The sequence below is a fragment of the Fukomys damarensis genome, unplaced genomic scaffold (genome assembly GCF_012274545.1).
Source record: "Fukomys damarensis isolate Sample0158 unplaced genomic scaffold, DMR_v1.0_HiC HiC_scaffold_3, whole genome shotgun sequence".
Taxonomy (NCBI): Eukaryota; Metazoa; Chordata; class Mammalia; order Rodentia; family Bathyergidae; genus Fukomys; species Fukomys damarensis.
The window spans coordinates 16,864,229-16,884,170 of NW_022900915.1; the positions used below are offsets into that span (position 1 = coordinate 16,864,229).

The window sequence follows — 19,942 nt, forward strand, 5'->3', positions numbered from 1 at the left end:
TGCTTTTCTAACAAGCTCTGATGTGATGCTGGATAGTGCTAGTTCCGAGGACCATATCTGAATAGCAAACAGCTGGACTATTGCATTAGGAACCCATTTCATTTATCACTATTCCATCAGTTTAAAGTTTACTAATACGTCCTTCAGAATAAATAACTTCTTTAGAAGTAGAAACTAGGTTTTGCAGGGCATGGTTGGGCGTGTCTGTAATCCCAGTATTCAGGAGGCTAAGACAGGAGGACTGTTCTGAGTTCCAGATCAGCTTTCGCTACATAGTGAGTTCAAGGCCAGTCTGAACTACATAAGTAAACCCTGGCTCAAAAAATAAAAAAAAAGAAAAGAAACTAGGTCTCAGTTTGGATTTCTCATATATTCTTTCTTTTTTGGGGGGGTGGTTTGAGACAGGGTCTCACTATGTAGTTGAGTGAGACCTGGTGTCTCAGTTTGGATTTCTCATATATTCTTTCTTTTTTGGGGGGGTGGTTTGAGACAGGGTCTCACTATGTAGTTGAGACTGACCTGGAACTCGCTATGTAGTCCAGGCTGGTCTCGAACTCACAGCGATCCTCCTGTCTCAGCCTCCCAAGTGCTGGGATTACAGGTGTACGCCACCATGCCCAGCTTTCTCATATACTCTTAGTATACAACATTCCATAAGAATTCTCGAGGAGTAAGAGCTGAATGTAAGAATAAAATATCAACTTTCATATCTAAGTAACATATATGTATTTACATAACCACTTAAAAATTTAATATCCATTCTAGTATCTATTTGGCTAATGTTTATGTTTTTCTAAAAAAATTAAACTAAAACTGGCTACTTCCTCTAAATCCATTAAAGAAAATGTCTAATAACCAGCAGAAATCATTAAACACATACGTGTCCACTTGTCCTGCAGTGTGGCTGTTTTCTGCTCTCATCCGTGTCAATGCAGCTGCAGCTTCATCCAGTGCACAACTAACTGAGGAGGTCAGTCTCCGGAGTACCTCAGGATCTGCAAAAGCTTTACCATCAGGGGTTGACAATTTGCCAATTCCTTCAGTGTACGTCAATCAGGTAGTGCAAGGAAAGAAAAAGCATAAGGTGCAAATTGTAATTACATTTGCAAACACTATTATCTAGGGAAAATAAATATTCCCCACAGATAAGACTGACAGAGATAAGGCTGAAAATTTCAATTCTGCCACTAATGTCAAGAACATAGCATAACCACTCACATTTTAATGTTTTCATTTTCAAAATAAATACACTAATTTGTTTTCACCCTAATTCCAATGTAATTTAATATGATGTTTCAAAGTATCATTCATTCAAAGTACATAGTCCTACAGTAAGAACTCTAGCAGGGGATATTTGTATTATTTTCAGCAGTAATGAAGGAGATATTCAGTAATTTATTACAACAATACATTTTCTTCCTTAGGTCAAATATCCACATAGAATCATCTTCTGGGACAACATTTTAAATTAAGTTCACTCTTAAGATACCATAAATAAACTTAGAAAAAATAAAAAATACAAATTATATATCAAACATCCAATGAATTTATATCATTATTTACAAAGAGCTACCACAGACCAGGGCTTGGTGGTGCATGCCTGTAATCTTAGCACTTGGGGCCTGAGGCAGGAAGACTGTTGCAAGACCCACCTAGGCTACAAAGTTCAAGGTCAGCCTGCAATACACAGTAAGACTCTGTCTCCAAAAAAGAAAAGAAAAAGGAAAAAACTAACACAATTTACTAACAATATAAAATGAATTCACACTAAAATGGTTAGGAAATTATTTTTCAGCTATGAAAAAATGATTTTTTTGGTGAGATGTGAGGACCTCCACACCCATATTGAAGATCAAACTCAGGACCTTGTACTTGCCAGGCAGGCATGGCACCACTGAGCTACCTCCCTGGCCCCAAAATAAGTTGACAGGAATGCATACTGGTAAAAAATTAGGGAACCAATTTGACACTTATCAAAATTTTAAATGCAAATATTCCCTGACTCAATGATACTACTTTCTAGAAATTTGTCCTATAGTAAGTTAAAGATACATAAGGATATAAATTACAGCACTGTTTATTATATTGAAAAATTCAATACAAGCTATTTATCCTTCAATAAGAAATTGGTAAAATTGTGCATCCAAGCAACTGAATATTATCCAACCTTCTGAAAAGGAGAAAGATTAACACAAAACTGTCAAAACAAAGTGATAGGGAAAAAAAAGTTTTATTGTTTAGTTAAATCTTATTTCATTTTTTAAAAAAATTATGTTGAAACACACATGTCGTTATATTAACAAAAAGTCTGGAAGTATATGTAAACACTGAGAAAGCATTTATTATCTACTTACTATATTTCATACTGCTAGCTATTTTATAAATATGCTATATTTATAATTTAGAAGTTTTAAATTTTTTGATATGGCATTACTTCTTAATTACCTCAAAGAATCTTTTAAAAAAATGTTCTGAATTTCATTTTAAGCTAAAGTAGTGTGAAACATTCTATCATGGGCTAGGAATGTAGCTCAGTGACAGTGCTTGCCTAGCATATGCAAGGATCTGGGTTTGATTTCTCAGCATAGCAAAAAAGAAGTAAGAAAAAAAAAAAAAAGGAAAGGGAAGGGAAACTGGGTGTGGTAGCACACATCTATAACCCTAGCATTCAAGGAGGTTGAAGTAAAATTCCAGGTAGGCATCAGCAAGACCTTGCCTCAAATAAATTTAAAAGTGGCTAAGTAGGGCCAGGGATTTAGCTCAGTGGTGCTGCGCCTGCCTTGAAAGCTTAAGGTCCTAAGTTAGATCTCTGGTACCAAAAAAAAAAAAACACCAAACAACCAACTATATTAAGAAGGGCTAGTAAGAAGGGCTAGTGTAGCATAATATTATAAGTAAAACACATATATAAGGCCAGGGATTTAGCTCAGCGGTTCGGTGGCCTGCCTTGCAAGCGCAAGAACCCGAGTTCAAGCCCTGGTACCAAAAAAAACCCACATATATAAGTCAAAAAAACTTCTCTAAAATATTATACACTAAACACAATATCCAAAAAGCAGATTAAAAAACTGAACCATACAAAAAAGAATTAAACAAGTGCCTTCGGAACTAGGCCTAGTCTCAAATTTGTAGTCCTCTTGCCTCTGCCTCCCAAGTAGGCATAGGCATATGCCATATGCCTATGATACTCCCCCATTGCAAATAACTTTTTAAATTACATTTTTTACAAAAATATAACTTCCTGGATTGAGATGTAGTTCAATGGTCGAGCACTTGTCTATCAAGTGTGAGGCCATGACTTTGATCCCTAGCACCACAAACAAAAAAATAAAAATAAAAATAAAATTCAAACAACTGCCTTGCACAGGTCTTAGAAAGGGACACATTATTTTAAAATGCATCTGATAATTTCTCTAAACACAATGTCATATCCAACAATATCTAGAGTTTGAATTGTCAACACACACACACACACACACACACACACACACACACAAATTCAATAGGTTCTGAGACCTCCTGGAAGATGGAAAGTCATTATCTTCAAGGCTTATTTTCTCTCTAATAATTCAGTTATTAAAACAAGTCATTCTGGGCTGGGGATTTAGCTCTGTGGTGCTGCCACCTGCCTCACAAGCACAAGATACCAAAAAAAAAGAAAACAAAAAAACCAAAAAACAAACAAGCCATTCTAAGATACCTTGTTATTTCTGCCATAATGACTATGAACCAAATAAAAAGGAAGAATATTTAATGCATAAGAAAAAGCACAAACCCTGAATGAGAATCACAGTGTACCAAAAGAGAGGTATGAATATAAAATCATTAATTGGTAGTCATGGTGTAGAGTTCATATAAAGCACACTAAAGATATACTACTATCAGTAAACAAACTTGGGCTTGGAAGCAAACAAATTATTTCTAGAAGACTTGGAGAAAAAAAACACATTCCTCCATATTTTTCTCTCTTTCTGTGTGTGTGTACATATGTGTGTGTCTATGTATTTGTCTCTCTCTCCTCTCTCGTCAGTACTAAGAATTGCACCCAGTACACTCTACCACTGAGTTACATCCTCAGCTCTTTCTATTTTGAGACAGTTTTGCCCAGATGAAACTAAAACTTGCAATCCTGCCTCAACCTCCCTCAGTGCTGGGATTACACATGTGCACCATACCTGGCTCACATTTCTTTTCTTTAAGCAAAACATATGTAAAGTTCTAAAGCACAGAAAATAAAGAAAGCTGATTCATGGCACTGCTATTGCAGATCTTACATCAGATAGATATATCACTAGTAGGAGACCATGAATAAATAAATATATATCTCACTAGTAGAAGCTTAAGAAGAAATCTAAACTAGAAGGAGGGACATCCAATTGTTTTCATCTTTACACTTTGGGGCTTTGTTTTTAACTAGTGCTGCCCTAAATCAGAGTCTTTGGGTCTAGGGATGTGGCTCAGTAGTAGTATAGTTGCCTTGTATGATCAATCCACCATACCACAAACTTCTGCTGGACACTCAAATATTTTGTTGTCTAATTTTAAATTTCTATCAGTTCCAAACACAGATGACTAAAAGCCAATCTGCTACAAATTATACCTATGCTTTTCCATAACAGGAAATGGAATTACAAAATGATAGCAAGTAAACACATTCCTAACATATCTGTATCTTTTTAAGAAAAAAATATTAAAATGCTTAATTTCCATTATACCTTAGTTTTCTCTACTCATTAACTGGTGAATTTCAATAGTTTTTCTTCCTTCAATATCAAATATATTAAAGGCCACTATGTTTCTGAATGACTCTTTTTAATATTATGCTTATTAAAATACATAGATGAAATTTTTTACACATTTAAAAACTTTTTTTGGGGGGTCAAGGTCTCACAGTGTAGTTCAGGCTGGCTGTGACTCATTATATACCCCAGACTGGCCTCAAACTCATGATGATTCTCCTGCCTCAGCCTCCCAAGGATCAGGATCACAGGCATACACTACCACGCCTAGCTATTTTAAATATAAATATATTAATTAAGTAAAAGGAGTGCTATATAAAGTGAACTTACTGGAAAGGCCACATACAGAGATTAGAAAAATTAAATTCCAGCCGGGCGTGGTGGTGCATGCCTATAATCCCAGCACTCAGGTGGATTGCTGTAAGTTCGAGACCAGCCTGGGCTACATAGTGAGTTCCAAGTCAGTCTCAACTACTTAAGTGAGACCCTGTCTCAAAAACAAAACAAAACAAAACAAAACAAAAACCCCCAAAACAGAAAACAGAAAAAAAAAACAACAAAAAATGAAAAATTAAATTCCTTCCTAAACAATTTTAAGAGGTAAAAGGTTTTCATTACAGTATGAAAGAAACTTTCACATAGCAAACAATGAGCACACTGTACAACATAAAATAATAAGTATATATCATGAAAGCATACTGCCATAGTTTAAATATGAACTGTCCCTGAAAGACTCACGTATTGAGAGTGTTAACCTCATCAATGAATTAGACCATTGGATTTATACCTGAATGGCCTAGTAGGAAGTGGGCCTAGATGAAGGATGTGTAGGTCAGTGGGGTGTGCCTTTGAAGAGTGTGTCTTTTCTCTGGCTATTCCTGCTTTCTGCTTCTGGCCACCATAGGGTGAAGAGATTTCCTCTGCCACAGTCCTCTACCATGATGTTTCTGCCTTGGAGCCAACTTACTATGGACTGAAATCTCTGAACTGTGAAATGAATCCTTCTTCCTTTAAGCTGTATTACATCAGATATTTTATCCCAACTGCAAAAAGGTGATTGATATAAACACTTATCAGATTTTTCTTTTCTAATACTTAAATAAGTAGTTGACATAGCTGGGTATATTTCAATACAAAATTTTATTCAATTTTTAGATGTTTATTTAATTAACATCATAAATCAATCAACATGCAGAGTTCCCTAATCAGTTAAGATAAAGAGGTCATAATTTAACAACCTAAATATATCACTTACATTTTTTACTCTATAATGTAACTGATAATGAGAGTAGGTAAGTTTTCCTTAATAACTAACACTACTTTATCTTTACTACCTTAAAAAAATATCAGAATTGAGCCCAAAAACCATTTATTGTGTGGGGGTTTTTGTTTGTGGGAGGTTTTGTTTTGTTATAAAGAGGTCTTGATATATAAACTAAACTGGCCTCGAATTCATGATCCTCCTGTCTCAGCCCCAAGTAGCTCAGATTATAGGTCTACACTACCACATCTAGCTTCAACCAAGAATTTTTAAAATATAAAATGTGAACATTTTCATTAGGAAATAAAATAAATTTTACAGAAACTGCCAATTTAATATATTATGCAATTTGGGAATAAACTTGTGTAACTTTGTAGAGAGAGTTACACTTTAAAGAGATGAAAGGAAAGTACCTGCTGCTTCTAGCAATGCTTCTAGTCGTGCCTGTGTCTCTGGATCCACAGTGCGTAAGTCTGCTCCTTCTGTAGTACTTGATAAGAATATCTCTGATGTTGTTTTAAGCACCGGGTTATCCAGATCTTCTTGGTCCAAAATAAATGATTCAACCTGTTTAAAGATGCAATATCCATGAAATAATATGATTAGAATAACTATAGTTTAAAGTAACATCACTTCTTATTTGGTATTTAAACAGAACCAGATAAATTATTATAAAAACAAAAGGTCATAAAAAGGGACTCTGAGGAACCTTCTATCTGCTAATCTTCAGATTTATCCCAGATATAACCCAGACACACCAAAGTTTCCTGGAAACAAGTAAATATTTAATGCCTAGTACAGAGCATAGGAAGGAAAGGAGGGAGGGAGGGACAGGGGAAGAAAGGGAGGGAAAGAAAGGAAAGAAGGGAGGGAGGAAGAAAGAGTGAGCAAGGAAGGAAGGAGAAAGAACAAGACAGACAGACAGAAAAAAGAAAAAGAAAGAAGAGAAAAGAAAGTTAATTTTGAAAATGAAACAAGCACATAAACATAATCTCTGAGATGTATGCAGGGCTGGATAGTTGGAAAAAAAAAACCTAATAGCAAAGAGAGGTGATTAAGGCACATTTTCCTCTCTTCTAAATAATTTATTTAATTTTAACTCAAATAAAATAAGACTTAACCCTCTGCCAAATATCTGGATTATCATAGGACAACTCTATGAGGTTAGAAATTGTACCTATTTGTGCACTGCTCTATCCTTGGGGCCTAAAAATTACCTGGTACATAATAGGCATTTAATGTATGCTTGCTGAAATGACTGAATGGTATAATCAAAAATCAACTTACAAAAATTAACATATAACCCCCCAATTTCAAATCAGGTTAATCCTAAGTGAAATTTTCTTACATTAAATTGTGTACAACCTTCCTTGGAAGCAATATGGGTAATGTCTTATCAAAATATTTTTAAAAGCTCATGCCTATTTACCCACTAATCCTTTTTAAGGAATCTATTCTTTAAAAATTTACTTGAAAGCCAGACAAAAAACAATGAGCAAGGATGTTTATTATAACACTAATTATAAAAATGAGAAAAATACCTAATAGAGAACTTAGCAAGTACATTTTATAAATTCACACAGTGGATGACTACGTAGTCATTAACATTTTTGAAGCATAACAGTATGAGCAACTATTAAACCACAAAATAGTATGATCCTTATCTAAAAGTATTATATGAATATAAAAATATGAACTTGTAATTTACATATATATATATGTATATATATATGTCCATAATGTATAAATATTGTATGGTCAGGAAAGTTAAGATACTTGTAGAGAAATATGGAAAAAGGGCACACAAGATAAATTATTTCTCCAAGAGTATACAGCTTATAGATGGCAAAATCAGGTTTCAAACCCAGACCACATGGCTACAGAGTCCGTGCACTTTATGACCACAGGATCACACTTTCTGGGCTACATTATTTGGTATATTTGGCTAGTTGGTAATCTGATTTTGTTGTTTTTTGGTTTATTTTTTTGAGATAGGGTCTCACTATGTAGTTCAGGCTGACCTTAAAATCATTATGTAGCCCAGAGAGGCCTTGAATTTGTAGCAATCCTCCTGCTTCAGCCTTCCTCCCAAGTGCTGAGACTATAGGCATGCACAGACTATAGGCTGATAGTAATCAGCTTCTAAAATCTCAAGTAGATGTCTAGCTCAGGCAAATCCATTGAGGCAGAAAGTACATTAGTGGGTACCTGAGGAGGGGGAAGGAAAAATGGGAGTGACTGTTAATGCGTCTAAAGGTTCTTTCTATACTGATGAAAATGTTCTAGAATCATATACAGCAATGACTTCTTCATGACTAAAGACCAATGAAATGCAACTTCAAAATGCTAAATGTTATGGTACATAAACTATATTGCAATTAAAAAAACAAGACTTAGGGTATAACTGTCATTATAATGGCTAGAAAGAATGGGAACAGGTAAGACTATGTTAAAAGTTAAGACTGTTCATTGCCCACCTGATGACTGTGAGAAAGAGAAAAAAATTAACAGCAATACCTCCTGGATGTCAATGTTAGTATCACATTTATAAGACATCATATTCCGAAGTGCTTGGTTCAAATACATTTGTGGCAATTAGATATTCCAAAAAGCATTAAGTTCTACTATTTACTTTTTCTACCCTCTCTAGGATTTTAAAAGTAAGCCTGACTCAATGTGAAATCAATAAAAGGATACAATACCCAGTTATGACTATTACTTTGTAAAAATTTGGTGGATTGTTCTTGGCAGCACCTAAGTATCTTACCTGATAAACTTTCTGATAAATACTTTTTTTTCAGTACTTGACTTGAACCCAGGGCCTTCACTCTGTGCTACATCCCAACCTTTCTTTGTTTAAGACAGGATCTCGAAAAGTTGCTCAGGCTTGGCAATTCTCCTGCCTCAGCCTTCTAGAGTGCTAGCATTACACATGTGTGCCACCACTCTCTGCAAGATATACTCCTGTAATTCAGATTGCAAGAGAATTATCTCAACATATGTCTGGCCAACCAAGATGGAAATCATTTGTAGCTACACAGAAATATTAAGTATGACCAACTTTGCATTATTTAAAATAAACTTGGTGATGTAATATATCACAGTACACAACAGATAAGCCAAATATGATGATATATCTAATTAAATTAGTCTTCATCTTGGAAAGGAATATAAAAGCCTCATAGGAGCTGGGCATGGTGCCGCACCTCTGTAATCCCAGCACTCAGAAAGCTGAAGCAGGACAGCTCTTAGTTCAAGGCCAGCCTGGGCTGCATAGCGAGCTCAAAGACAGCTTGAACTACAGAGCAAGACTCTGTCTCAAAAAACCAAACCAAAAAACAAACAAAGCCTCATACGTTCTTATGTATATCTAAAGGATCACAGCAATTTCCTTATTGCCTAATGATAACAAGACATAGTTCATCTGCATCCAGCAGCCTCATTCAACAGCAAATAAATAAATCCACCTGTAAAAATACTGCTTTTGCTAGTGATGAGGTTTATTTTAAGTTCTAAACACGGTAGAATCTTTTTTTTTCCCCATCTCTAATTAGGTACAAGAACAAAAGAGGAAGGGAAAACAGTGGGCAGGAATATGCCTCCCTAAACTACCTGTTTTTCCCTGGTAAGTAACCGCTCCAGAAATGCTAAAGGCTAAACATTTTTTGTCTTCTCAAGTCCTTCTCTCTCTCTCTCTCCTTTTACAAAAGGAATGTAGTTTCTTGCTTCAACTGAAATACAGGAGAAAACAGAAAGGGGACAGCATTTTGCCCTATTTCTATCCCTTTTTGACATTTCAGAAATGAACCACCGGCTGGAAACAATCACCAAAGGAGATTAACCAAACTCAAGTATTATCAACTGAAACAGCAGTCCTCAACCTTTTTGGCACCAAGTACCGGTTTTATGGAAGACAATTTTTCCCTGGACAAGTTTCAGGGTAACTCAAAGGTGCATGCAACCTAGACCCTCCCCCGGTTTGCAGAGTTCACAGTAAGGACCATGCTCCTATGACAATTTAATGTTGAGGTAGAACTCAGGCAATAATTCGAGCAATGGGGAACAGCTGCATATATAGATGAAGCTTTGCTTGCCTGTCACTCTCCTACTATCCAGTCTGGCTCCAAACAGGCCATAGCCAGCCTGTGGACCTTTGACTTTTAAAACCTAGATTAGTTAGTCAACTTGGCCAAAACCTAGTTGTTTGTTTTTTGGTACTGGAGATCAAACTCGGGACCTTGCACTTGCGAAGCATGCGGCAGAACCACTGAGCTAAATCCCTAGCCCTAGTTTGTTTTTTTTTTTTAACTTAGTTTAAATAATCATTTATTACCCTGGCCTGGTGGTGCAAGCCTGTAATCTGAGCATTCTTTGAGGCTAAAGCAGTAGGCTCTCAAGTTCAAGTCTAGCCTAAGCAACTTAGTGACTCAGCAAGATTCTGTCTCAAAAAAAAAAAACGGCTGGGGATGTAAGTCAGTGAGAAGGCCCTGGGTCCATCCCAAGTACAAAAACAAAAATCAAAGAAAAAAAATTAATATAGCTATGATTTGACCAAAACTCACTTCCACCTGAAAACAATTTCTATTAAGTATTAAGTAAGCAGTGCTATATTTAAACCTTTAAATATACTAATGTAGTTTAAGTCTTCCAATAGTAAAATAAAGAAAACTCACACCAATAGCCAATTGTTATTTTCAGGCTGTTTCTAGAAACAATTAGGGCCAAAAGAAATTAAATTAGTAAGAAAAATATTCTATTTTAAAACATAAACATTATACATTTTGTTTATATATTTCTAGTCATGTTTTACTATGCAGGGAGCAAATAAAGGACAATACTTTTAGCTCTCAAATATAAGTTTAAAAAAATTCCTAGAAGCTAGCATCACCCTGATTCCAAAATCAGACAAAGACCCAACCAAAAAAGAGAACTACAAGCCAATCTCTGTAATAGACACTTAACAACATGCTGGCAAACAGAATGCAACAAGTCATCAAAAAAATCATACATCATGACCAAGTAGGCTTCATCCAAGCAATGTAAGGTAGTTCAACATATGCAAATCAATAAATAAATCTATTACATCACATTAACAGACAAAAATCATATTGAGCATCCCAACAGATGTGGAAAAAACCTCTGACAAAACCCAGTATCCATTCATGATAAAGCCCTAAAGAAAATAGGTACAAAAGGACCTTATCTCAATCTGATAAATGCCATTTATGACTAACCTACTGCCAACATCATATTAAATGGGGGTTCAGTATTCCCCCTAAAATCAGGAACAAGATGGACTAGGATGTCCACTATCACCCCTTCTGCTCAGTAACTCAAAATTCAGTAACTCAAAACATTAACCAGATTAGCCAAGAAAAGAAATAAAAGGGTATGAACAGGAAAAAGTCAAATAATCATTATTTGCAGATGATGTGATCCTACAAATAAAAGACCACAAAAATTTCACCAAAAGACTCCTAGGATTAATAACCAAATTTAGTAGTGTAACAGGATACAAACACAACACATACAAAAAATGTTACTAAAAAAAAAAAAAAAAAAAAAAAAAAAATGAAGTCAGCAAAAAAGAAATTAGGAAAATAACAGTATTCGAAACAGCATCAAGAAAAATTAAATACTAAGACAGGTGTGGCCGGGTGTTGTGGCACACGTCTGTAATCCCAGCACTTGGGAGGCTGAGGCAGGAGGATCGCTGTGAGTTCGAGACCAGCCTGGGCTACTAGTGAGTTCCAGGTCAGTCTCAACTACATAGTGAGACCCTGTCTCCCCCAAAACAAACAAGCAAACAAAAAACCAAAAACTAAGGTGTGGTAGCATACGCCTGTAATTCCAGCACTTGGGAGAGTAAGGCAGAAGGATCCCTGCAAGTTTGAGGCTAACCTGGGCTCACAGTGAGCACAAGGCCAACCCAAACTAGATATGAGAGTATGTCTAAAAAAAAAAAAAAAAAATTAAATACTTAGAAATTAAGGGAAATGAAAGACCTCTACAATGAAAACTACAGTATATCAAAAAGGAGATCCGGTGAGTGTGTGACACATACCTATAATCCCACTCTTGGGAAGCTCAGGCAAGAAGACTGTCATGAGTTCAAGGCCTCACTAGGCTACATAGTGAGTTCAAGACTACCCTAACACTATACAGCAAGACCCTGTCGAGAGGGGGGGCAGGCAGGCATAGAGAGGAGGGAGGAAGAAGAAGGAGGGAAGGAGGGGGTGGCACTGAACATCAAAAAACAGAAATATACTCCCTGTTTCTGGATAGGTAGAACCAATATTGTCAAAATGGTCATACTTCCAAACTGAAAGAAAAAAAAACTGATATACAGACTTAACAGAATTAAAGAAACAATCCTCACAGAACTAAAGAAAACAATCCTAAAATTCACATGGAACCAGAAGAGATCCAATAGAGTAAACCAATCCTGGGCAGAAAGCTTCACAATCCTGGACTTCAAGTTATATTACAAAGCTACAGTAATAAAAACAGCATGGGACTGGCACAAAAAGTGACATATGGAACAGTGGAACAGAACAAAGGAAGAAGAAACAACCCCAGGCACATTCAGCTATCTAATCTTTGATGAAGAAGCCAAAAACATGCACTAAAGGAAAGACAGGTCCTTTAAAAATGGTGCTGGAAAAACTGGCTAGCCACATGCAGAAGATTGAGTCTAGTCTCACATCTCTCACTGTATCTCTATAAAATCAAAATGGATAAAAGATGTAAATGTTAAAAAGAAGTACTTATCTGCTGGAAGACACAGGTTGTATACAAGGGCATTCTGAACAGAACCCCAATGCTACAAGAATTAACACCAAGAAACAAATGGGATTATATCAAATTAGAAAGCTTCTGCAAGGGAAAAGAAACAACCAACAGAGTGAAGAAACAACCTACAGAATGGGAAAAAAAAAAAATTTGCCAGCTATTCCTCAAACAAAGGACTAATAGCTAGAATATATAAAGAACTCAAAAAAATTAGACCCTCTCCCAAAATAAAAGACCTAATCAAAAAATGGGCAAATGAAATGAATAGTCACTTCTCAGAAGTAGTACAAATGGCCAATAAATACATGAAAAAACGTTCAACATCCTTGGCCATTCAAGAAATGTAAATTAAAGCAATACTGAGATTCCATCTGACTCCAGAAAGAATGGTTATCATCAAATAAAAAATCAAATACTAACAAATGCTGGCAAAGCTTTGGGGAAAAATGAAACCCTTCTACATTGTTAATGGAAATGTAAACTAGTACAACCACTACTAAAATCAGTATGGAGATTCCTCAAAAAAATAAAAGGAAATTCCATTTGACCCAGCTTCTAAGTATCTTCCTGAAAGAGTTAAAGACATATGACAGTGACACAGGCATACCTATGTTCATAGCCACACAATTCACAATAGCTAAATCTTGAAAGCAGCCTATATGTCCATCAACAAATGAATGGATAAAGTGTGGTCTTTATACACAACTGAAGTACTACTCTGCCAGAAAGGATAAACTCTGAGTCATTTATAGAAAAATGGATGCAACTTGAGACTACAATGTTAAGTGAAATAAATGAGACACACAAGTTTAAATATTCCATTGTTTCTCTGATATGAAAAACCCAAAATATAAATAAAGGGCAAAATAAAAGATAATAGGAAATAGGAGATAAATCTTTTGCAAAAGGGAAGAGAACAAGAGATGGAGAGGGAGGACAGGAAGGGAAGTAAAGGGGGATGAAAAAAGAATTAAGATGTGTTATATACATATACAAATGCCCCACAAGGAATATAACCATTATGTACTACAAATATATCCTAATTTTAAAAAGTGCCCTAGGAGCCACTGGACATTATTTTTCATGAAGTCTCTTCTAATAGACAAATGGATTATGAAATTTTTAATGTGTTTCCATTCTGATGGGCTTTAAGTATAACATCACAATGGGCTGAGAGTGTAGCTCAATGGTAGAGCATTTGCCTAACATGTGACACCTTGGGTTTAACTCCCAGCACCCCTCACCATGCACATACACACCAGTCCCACAAATTACAGCTGGGGCTATGAGAAAGTTCAAGGAAGTTCCCTTAAGAAACTGAGCTCAGATTATTTAAAATAGGGACGTAAATAGAACAGTTTAAAATCTGAAAATATGTTTGAAATGTACTTCTTTTTCTTTCATTTATATTTGGATAGTCAACATACCTTTGCCCACCCAACTAAGCATTCTATTAAGTCAAAAGCAGTATTTCCACCATTTTAGAATACTGGTGGCTTAATATTTCGACTCAGAACAGCAAAAAGCATAGACCCATGCTCCAAGAGAATTACTGGGAGGATATAGCAATTCCTTTTTGCAAAAAACATGGTGCTCCAAAACATCCACCTAATACTCCAAGATTCCCCCCCCCGCCTTTTTTTCCTGTCAAAAGTAATACAGTTGTAATTTAGAACACCAAATAATGAATGAGGAATGAGTCTGGCTGATATAAAAAAGTCATCAGTTATACCATGAAATACTGAGATGAAGATGGGCATGAGGGCACCTTTAATCCTTGCTCTCTAGGAGGCTGAGGAAAAGGGTCTAAAATTCAAGCCCAACCTGGGGAACTTAGTGAGACCCTGCCAAAATAAAAAATGAGCTAACGATATAGCTCACTGAAAAGGTTGTAAGCTTAATCCCCAATACTGACCAAAACAAAATGCAAAAACAAAAAACAAAACCTGGGTTGAAAAAGCTGTATACATTTAACTCAAAAGCTTTTGAAGCTTCCTTCTAGAAGGAAAAATATGTTCTCAATTTCAATCCTACAAACTCCTATTCTCAAAAAATACTGGGCCGGGGATTTAGTTCAGTGGTTCTTCCGCCTGCCTTGCAAGCACAAGGACCTGAGTGTGATTCCTGGTAACCAGAAAAACCCCTAAAATACACTGGGCTTGGTGCAGTGCTAGTGAAGAGGAGATGGCCAGGATTAGCTGATTGGAGAATCCAGGGGTAGCCAAAGAAATAGTGCTGAGGCAGAACAGAAAAAGGAAAGTGAATTTATTCCCAAAAAGGAATGAAATGGCAGAAGAATGACAAGAAGACAAACTACCTGGAGAGAGTGGCATGTGAAAACTGTCTTGGGAACCTTGAGCCAGTGGTGTTGCCTGAGGAGCAGGAGGAGCCTAGAGCCAGAATTCAGCAATGAAGTAATACCAATCCTATCTTCATGTGCAATAAGTTTTAGTGGCATATTTGAAACAACCTATAATCTAAGAATTGTTCGTAATATCTGTGAGAACCTGAAAGTGCTGCATCACTGACAGAATAACCAGCAAAAAGTACTAAGATATAACTTGGTATGGTGGTGTATGCCCACACTCTCAGCACTTGGAAGGGTGAGGCAGGAGGATCGATGGGAGTTTGAAGTCAGCTTGGGCTATATATAGTGAGTTCACAGCCTGAACTACACAGTGAGATCTGATCTCAAAACAAACAAACAAACAAAAAAACAAACTTTTTTCTATTCCTGACCTACACAGGTAACCACTTTACCTTTGAGTGATCTGTCACCAAGCTTTACTTATGCCAACTACATCACAACAACCTCTTAGAGGTCAAGGAGGTTGCAGTCCCCCAGTCATACCTACAGAAGGAATTAAAGAAGATAAAGACAGCTCACAGAAGTGATGAGGACTGCAAGACTCTGTAGAAAGTCCTTGAGCTTTGCACCTTCACAGGGTGAAGACACTGTGAGACTTCAAATTTGGGGCCTGGCAGCCACTGGGTCTCCTCAAGAACTGGCCCATAAGGCACCCTTAGCCCTTGTGTCTTGGTCTTATTTCCTGAGTAAAGTCAATTTGAATTATAAGTGCATACACACACACACAAACACACACACACACACACACACAATGGTGTTTTCAGATTTACAGCACAAGAGATAATCATTATGCTTTTCCTAATCATATATATATATATATATTTTTTTTTTTTTAATGTTACTGGGAATCAAACTCAGAGCCTCAAATTTGCCAGGCCAGTACTTTGCTGCTGAGCTACATCTCCTAATTATATGATTAGGCCTCCTAATCATAAAGCTGAAAAATTGCACTTTGCTCAACTCCTAAACTTTTATTTCTTTTTAAAAATTAATTTATTTATTGAGACAGGGTCTTGCTTTGTAGTTCAAGATGGCCCTGAACTCACAAACTTGTGGCAATCCTCCTGCCTCAGCCTCCCCAAGTGCTGGAATTATAGGCATGCACCACCATGTCTGGTCAAAAATTTCATTGCTCAAGTATAGTTTTGATACAGAATCTATTATCTTTTAAAATCTGTACAAAAACAGGCTTAAAAAAAAAAACCTATCATGTCTTCTTTACTTATTTTTTATTTTTTGGTACCAGGGATCAAACTCAGGACCTTGCGTTTGCAAGGCAGGTGGCGGCACTGAGCTAGATAGATCGCCATGGCTTCTGTAAAATAATAGACTACCATTAATAAAAAATAATAAAAAGGTTAAAAAAAACTGCTCAAATACTTATCAGAAAAGTAACAAGGAATGAAGTGCCTGACAATCAAGGTTAGGGAAATCTTAATGTTGAAAGAAAAAACATTACTCTATATTTTCCCTATCATAATAAATGAGTAAAGCTGAGGTTAGAAAGAAGTCCTGGCCAGCCATGGTGGTACACGCCTATGAGCCCAACACTCAGGAGGTTGGGGCAGGAGGATCACTCCAACTTCCAGGCCACAGTGAGTACACAGTGAGTCCAAGGCCAGCCTGGATTACATGGTGAGATCCCATCTCAATACAACAAGGAGGGGAGGAGAGGGGAAAAGAGGGAGGGAGGGAGGCAGGCAAGACATGAGTTCTGACTTCTGCTTATTATCTTAAATTTTAAAATGAACATTAAGTAGACCAAAGAAACAATTTTAAGTCCAAAAGAGTCTCAAACACTCAGAAGCCTTCAGTTAATACAAATACAGTGAAAACAGTACAATAATTAAGAGCAATGAATATTTTTATATGTGCTCACTACTTGGTGACCTTGGCTGACTCGTCTCACTTCTTTTAGCTTCATTTTCCTTATTTTCCAATTATAGCAGTAACTACAACACAGGGTTACTGATAATTAAGCAATATAATTACATATAAATTTGCACAACAGTGTTTAACACATGGTAATTGTTCAAAAAATATTAGCTATTATTACTACTAATAGTACTACTACTGCTATTAAGGTCAGTTTGCCTGAGGATTGTATCTCTTACTCTCCATTCCATAAAAATACTGTAGAATCCATTATACAGGTAACTTGTACATGTTAAGCATTACACATATATTCATTCACTACTTATTGAACCAGACACTATACCAGGAATACAAAAATAACTAACGGCTGCTTCCTGCTCATGAAGAGAAGATCTATAATCAAATAAATGTAACAAAGAATTACAAATGCTACAAAAGATAGTTATGGTATATACAGAAAGCAGGGAAAAACAAAGGTGGGGATGTTTAACTCAAACTGGGCAGTAATGAAGGAATTCAGAGATGAAACCTCAAAACGAAAAGGTATCCCTTAGGATAGGAAAGTAGGACAGTAGCTAACAGCAGTATTAGAATAGTGGTTATAGCCAGGAAGAGAAGCACTAGCTATATAGTCCCATCTACTTGGGAGACTGAAGTAAGAGAACTGCTTGAGCCTACCCTACCAATTCAAGATCAACCTGGGCAACATAATGATACCCTACTTCTAAAATAAGAAGGGAGGGAGAAAGAAGTAAGTTAATTTGTAAGTTAGTTACAAACACAGCTTTAGAGTCCAAAGAGACCTGGATTCAAGTCCTGACTGCGTCATTACTAAATGTATAGACTCTTTGCAAACTTCAATTTCCTCATCTCTAAATTGGGAATAACATTATTTTCTTCACGTGGTACTTGTAAGGTTCGTTTTAGTATATTTAGCTCAATGGACAACAAATACTCAACATAGCTATTATATTTCTAGAAATCAAAGTAGTAGAACCATATATAACCAGACCATATAATAGCTTGACATACTCACAGAACTATAGCAATTTAGTATGGCCTGACATGGTGTCACATGCCTGTGTTACCAGCAACCTAGAAGATCACTGTGAATTGGAGACCAGCCTGGGCTACATAGTGAGAAAGTCAACCTTGAATACATAGCAAGACCATGATACACACACCAAAAAAAAGAAAAGAAAGAAATAGAGCAAATAGAGGACATTGAAGATAAGGTTAGAATGCTACATAAAAGCCAAACCCTAAATAATCTTGCATTCCACAACAAGGAATTTGGATCCTTTAACAAAGGAATAGGAAGGATTCTAGCCAAAGAAGTGACATAACTGAACTGGCATTAAAGAATTTACTCTTTATTTCAGGGAAGAAAGAACTTAAGAATAAGCTTGGAGGTAAGTAGAAACAACCAGACGTTACTGCAATAGTAGAAGTGAAATATGATGTCTGATTTACAGCAGACGCAGTAAAGATATAGAGAAAAGAATTACTTCAGTATATATGGTGGGAAACAGCAGCAGATGTGCTCTGAAGTCTCACTAAAGTAACTACCAGATATAGGCAACACTAAAGGTGAAGGAAAAAAGGATAAAGGTGGAGGGGGAATGAGGTGAACCTGAGAAATTTACGGAAAATATATATAATAGAAAATGGAGGGCTGGGGATTTAGCTCAGTGATGCCACACGTGCCTGGCAAGCCCAAGGTCCTGAGTTTGATTCTTTTTTAATTTTTTTCTTTTTCTTTTTTTTTTGGTACTGGGGATCAAACTCAGGACTTTGCACTTACAAGGCAGGCACAGCACCACTAAGCTAAATCCCCAGCCTGAGTTCAATTCCTGATAACAGAAAAAAAAAAAAAAAAAAAAAAAAAAAAGAAAATAGTTGGAAAAACTATTTCCAACTAGAAAGTAGCTCTTAAAAGTGAGAGGGGAGCCACATGGATATCTCAGAGAATGCTCCCAATAGAAGGAACTGCAAATGTCAAAGACCTGCAGCAGGACACACTTGGAGAAATTCATAGAACACTTTCAGTTCTGCTCAGATATGATCTTTTGATGATGGACTATGTATGCTTTTAATTTTAAATCACTGCCCCTTTAAACCTGACACTTAAAGCCCATTCATTGCCTGAAGACAACCTTTATGAAAATCATCCAACTAATACGGGGCAATGATCCATACATTAAATTTCTACCTTGAACTGTCAGAGAACCATGAAAAACTTAAATGAGGTTATTCAATTAAAGTACACAGGCCAGATGTGGTGGTACTGTAATCCTATAAACCTACCACTTGGGAGGCTGAGGCAGGAGGATTGCTGTGAGTTCGAGGCTAGACTGAACTACACGGTGAGACCGTCTCAAAAAAAAACAGTTTACAATGACTGGAGCAGTCAAATATAATTTATTAATATCTGAAAGGAATTTGGTAGCATTCTAAATCTTTCCCACTCCTCTGTTAAAGGATCCAAATTCCTTAGTATGGTATACAAGACTATTTAGGATTTATTTGGCTTTCCAACCTTATCCTCACTTGCCCTCTGTCAAAATATAGTTTGAACAATTTATCCTGTTTTCTTATTCTCTGAAATATTCATATTCCTGAAAAGTCTGATGTCTAAAAAAGCAGCAAACACATTTTTTTCTTCTTTGTAATTCTAAAGCTTGGTATAAAGTTTAACAAATGACAGGCTCTAAATAAATAATTCTACTTTAAAATAGCAACCAGAATTCTTAAACAAGCTTAGCATGGTGCACACCTGTAATACATGCACTTCAGAGGGTGAATCAGGATGACAGTTGCAAGTTCAAGACCAGCCTGGGCTATCAGTAAGTTCAAAACCAGCCTGAACTACATAGTGAGACCCTGTCTAAAAAAAAAAAAAAAAAA

General features: G+C 36.3%; 1 protein-coding gene and 1 long non-coding RNA gene across 3 annotated transcripts in view; both read right to left on the reverse strand.

The window, feature by feature from the left end:
- Positions 1–19,942, reverse strand: part of LOC104855134 (ankyrin repeat and KH domain-containing protein 1) — a 126,748-nt gene that overhangs the window by 96,229 nt on the left and 10,577 nt on the right. For both annotated transcript variants that reach the window (XM_033767169.1, XM_033767173.1), the window contains exons 3-4: positions 6,414–6,567; positions 881–1,037 (exon numbers count right to left, since the gene is read on the reverse strand). In XM_033767169.1, coding sequence (XP_033623060.1) covers positions 881–1,037; positions 6,414–6,567 — 311 coding nt within the window. The remainder of the gene's footprint in view (positions 1–880; positions 1,038–6,413; positions 6,568–19,942) is intronic.
- Positions 8,779–19,942, reverse strand: part of LOC104855054 — a 15,474-nt gene continuing 4,310 nt past the window's right edge. Inside the window, exon 3 of the long non-coding RNA XR_778298.2 lies at positions 8,779–8,964. This is a non-coding gene — a long non-coding RNA (uncharacterized LOC104855054). The remainder of the gene's footprint in view (positions 8,965–19,942) is intronic.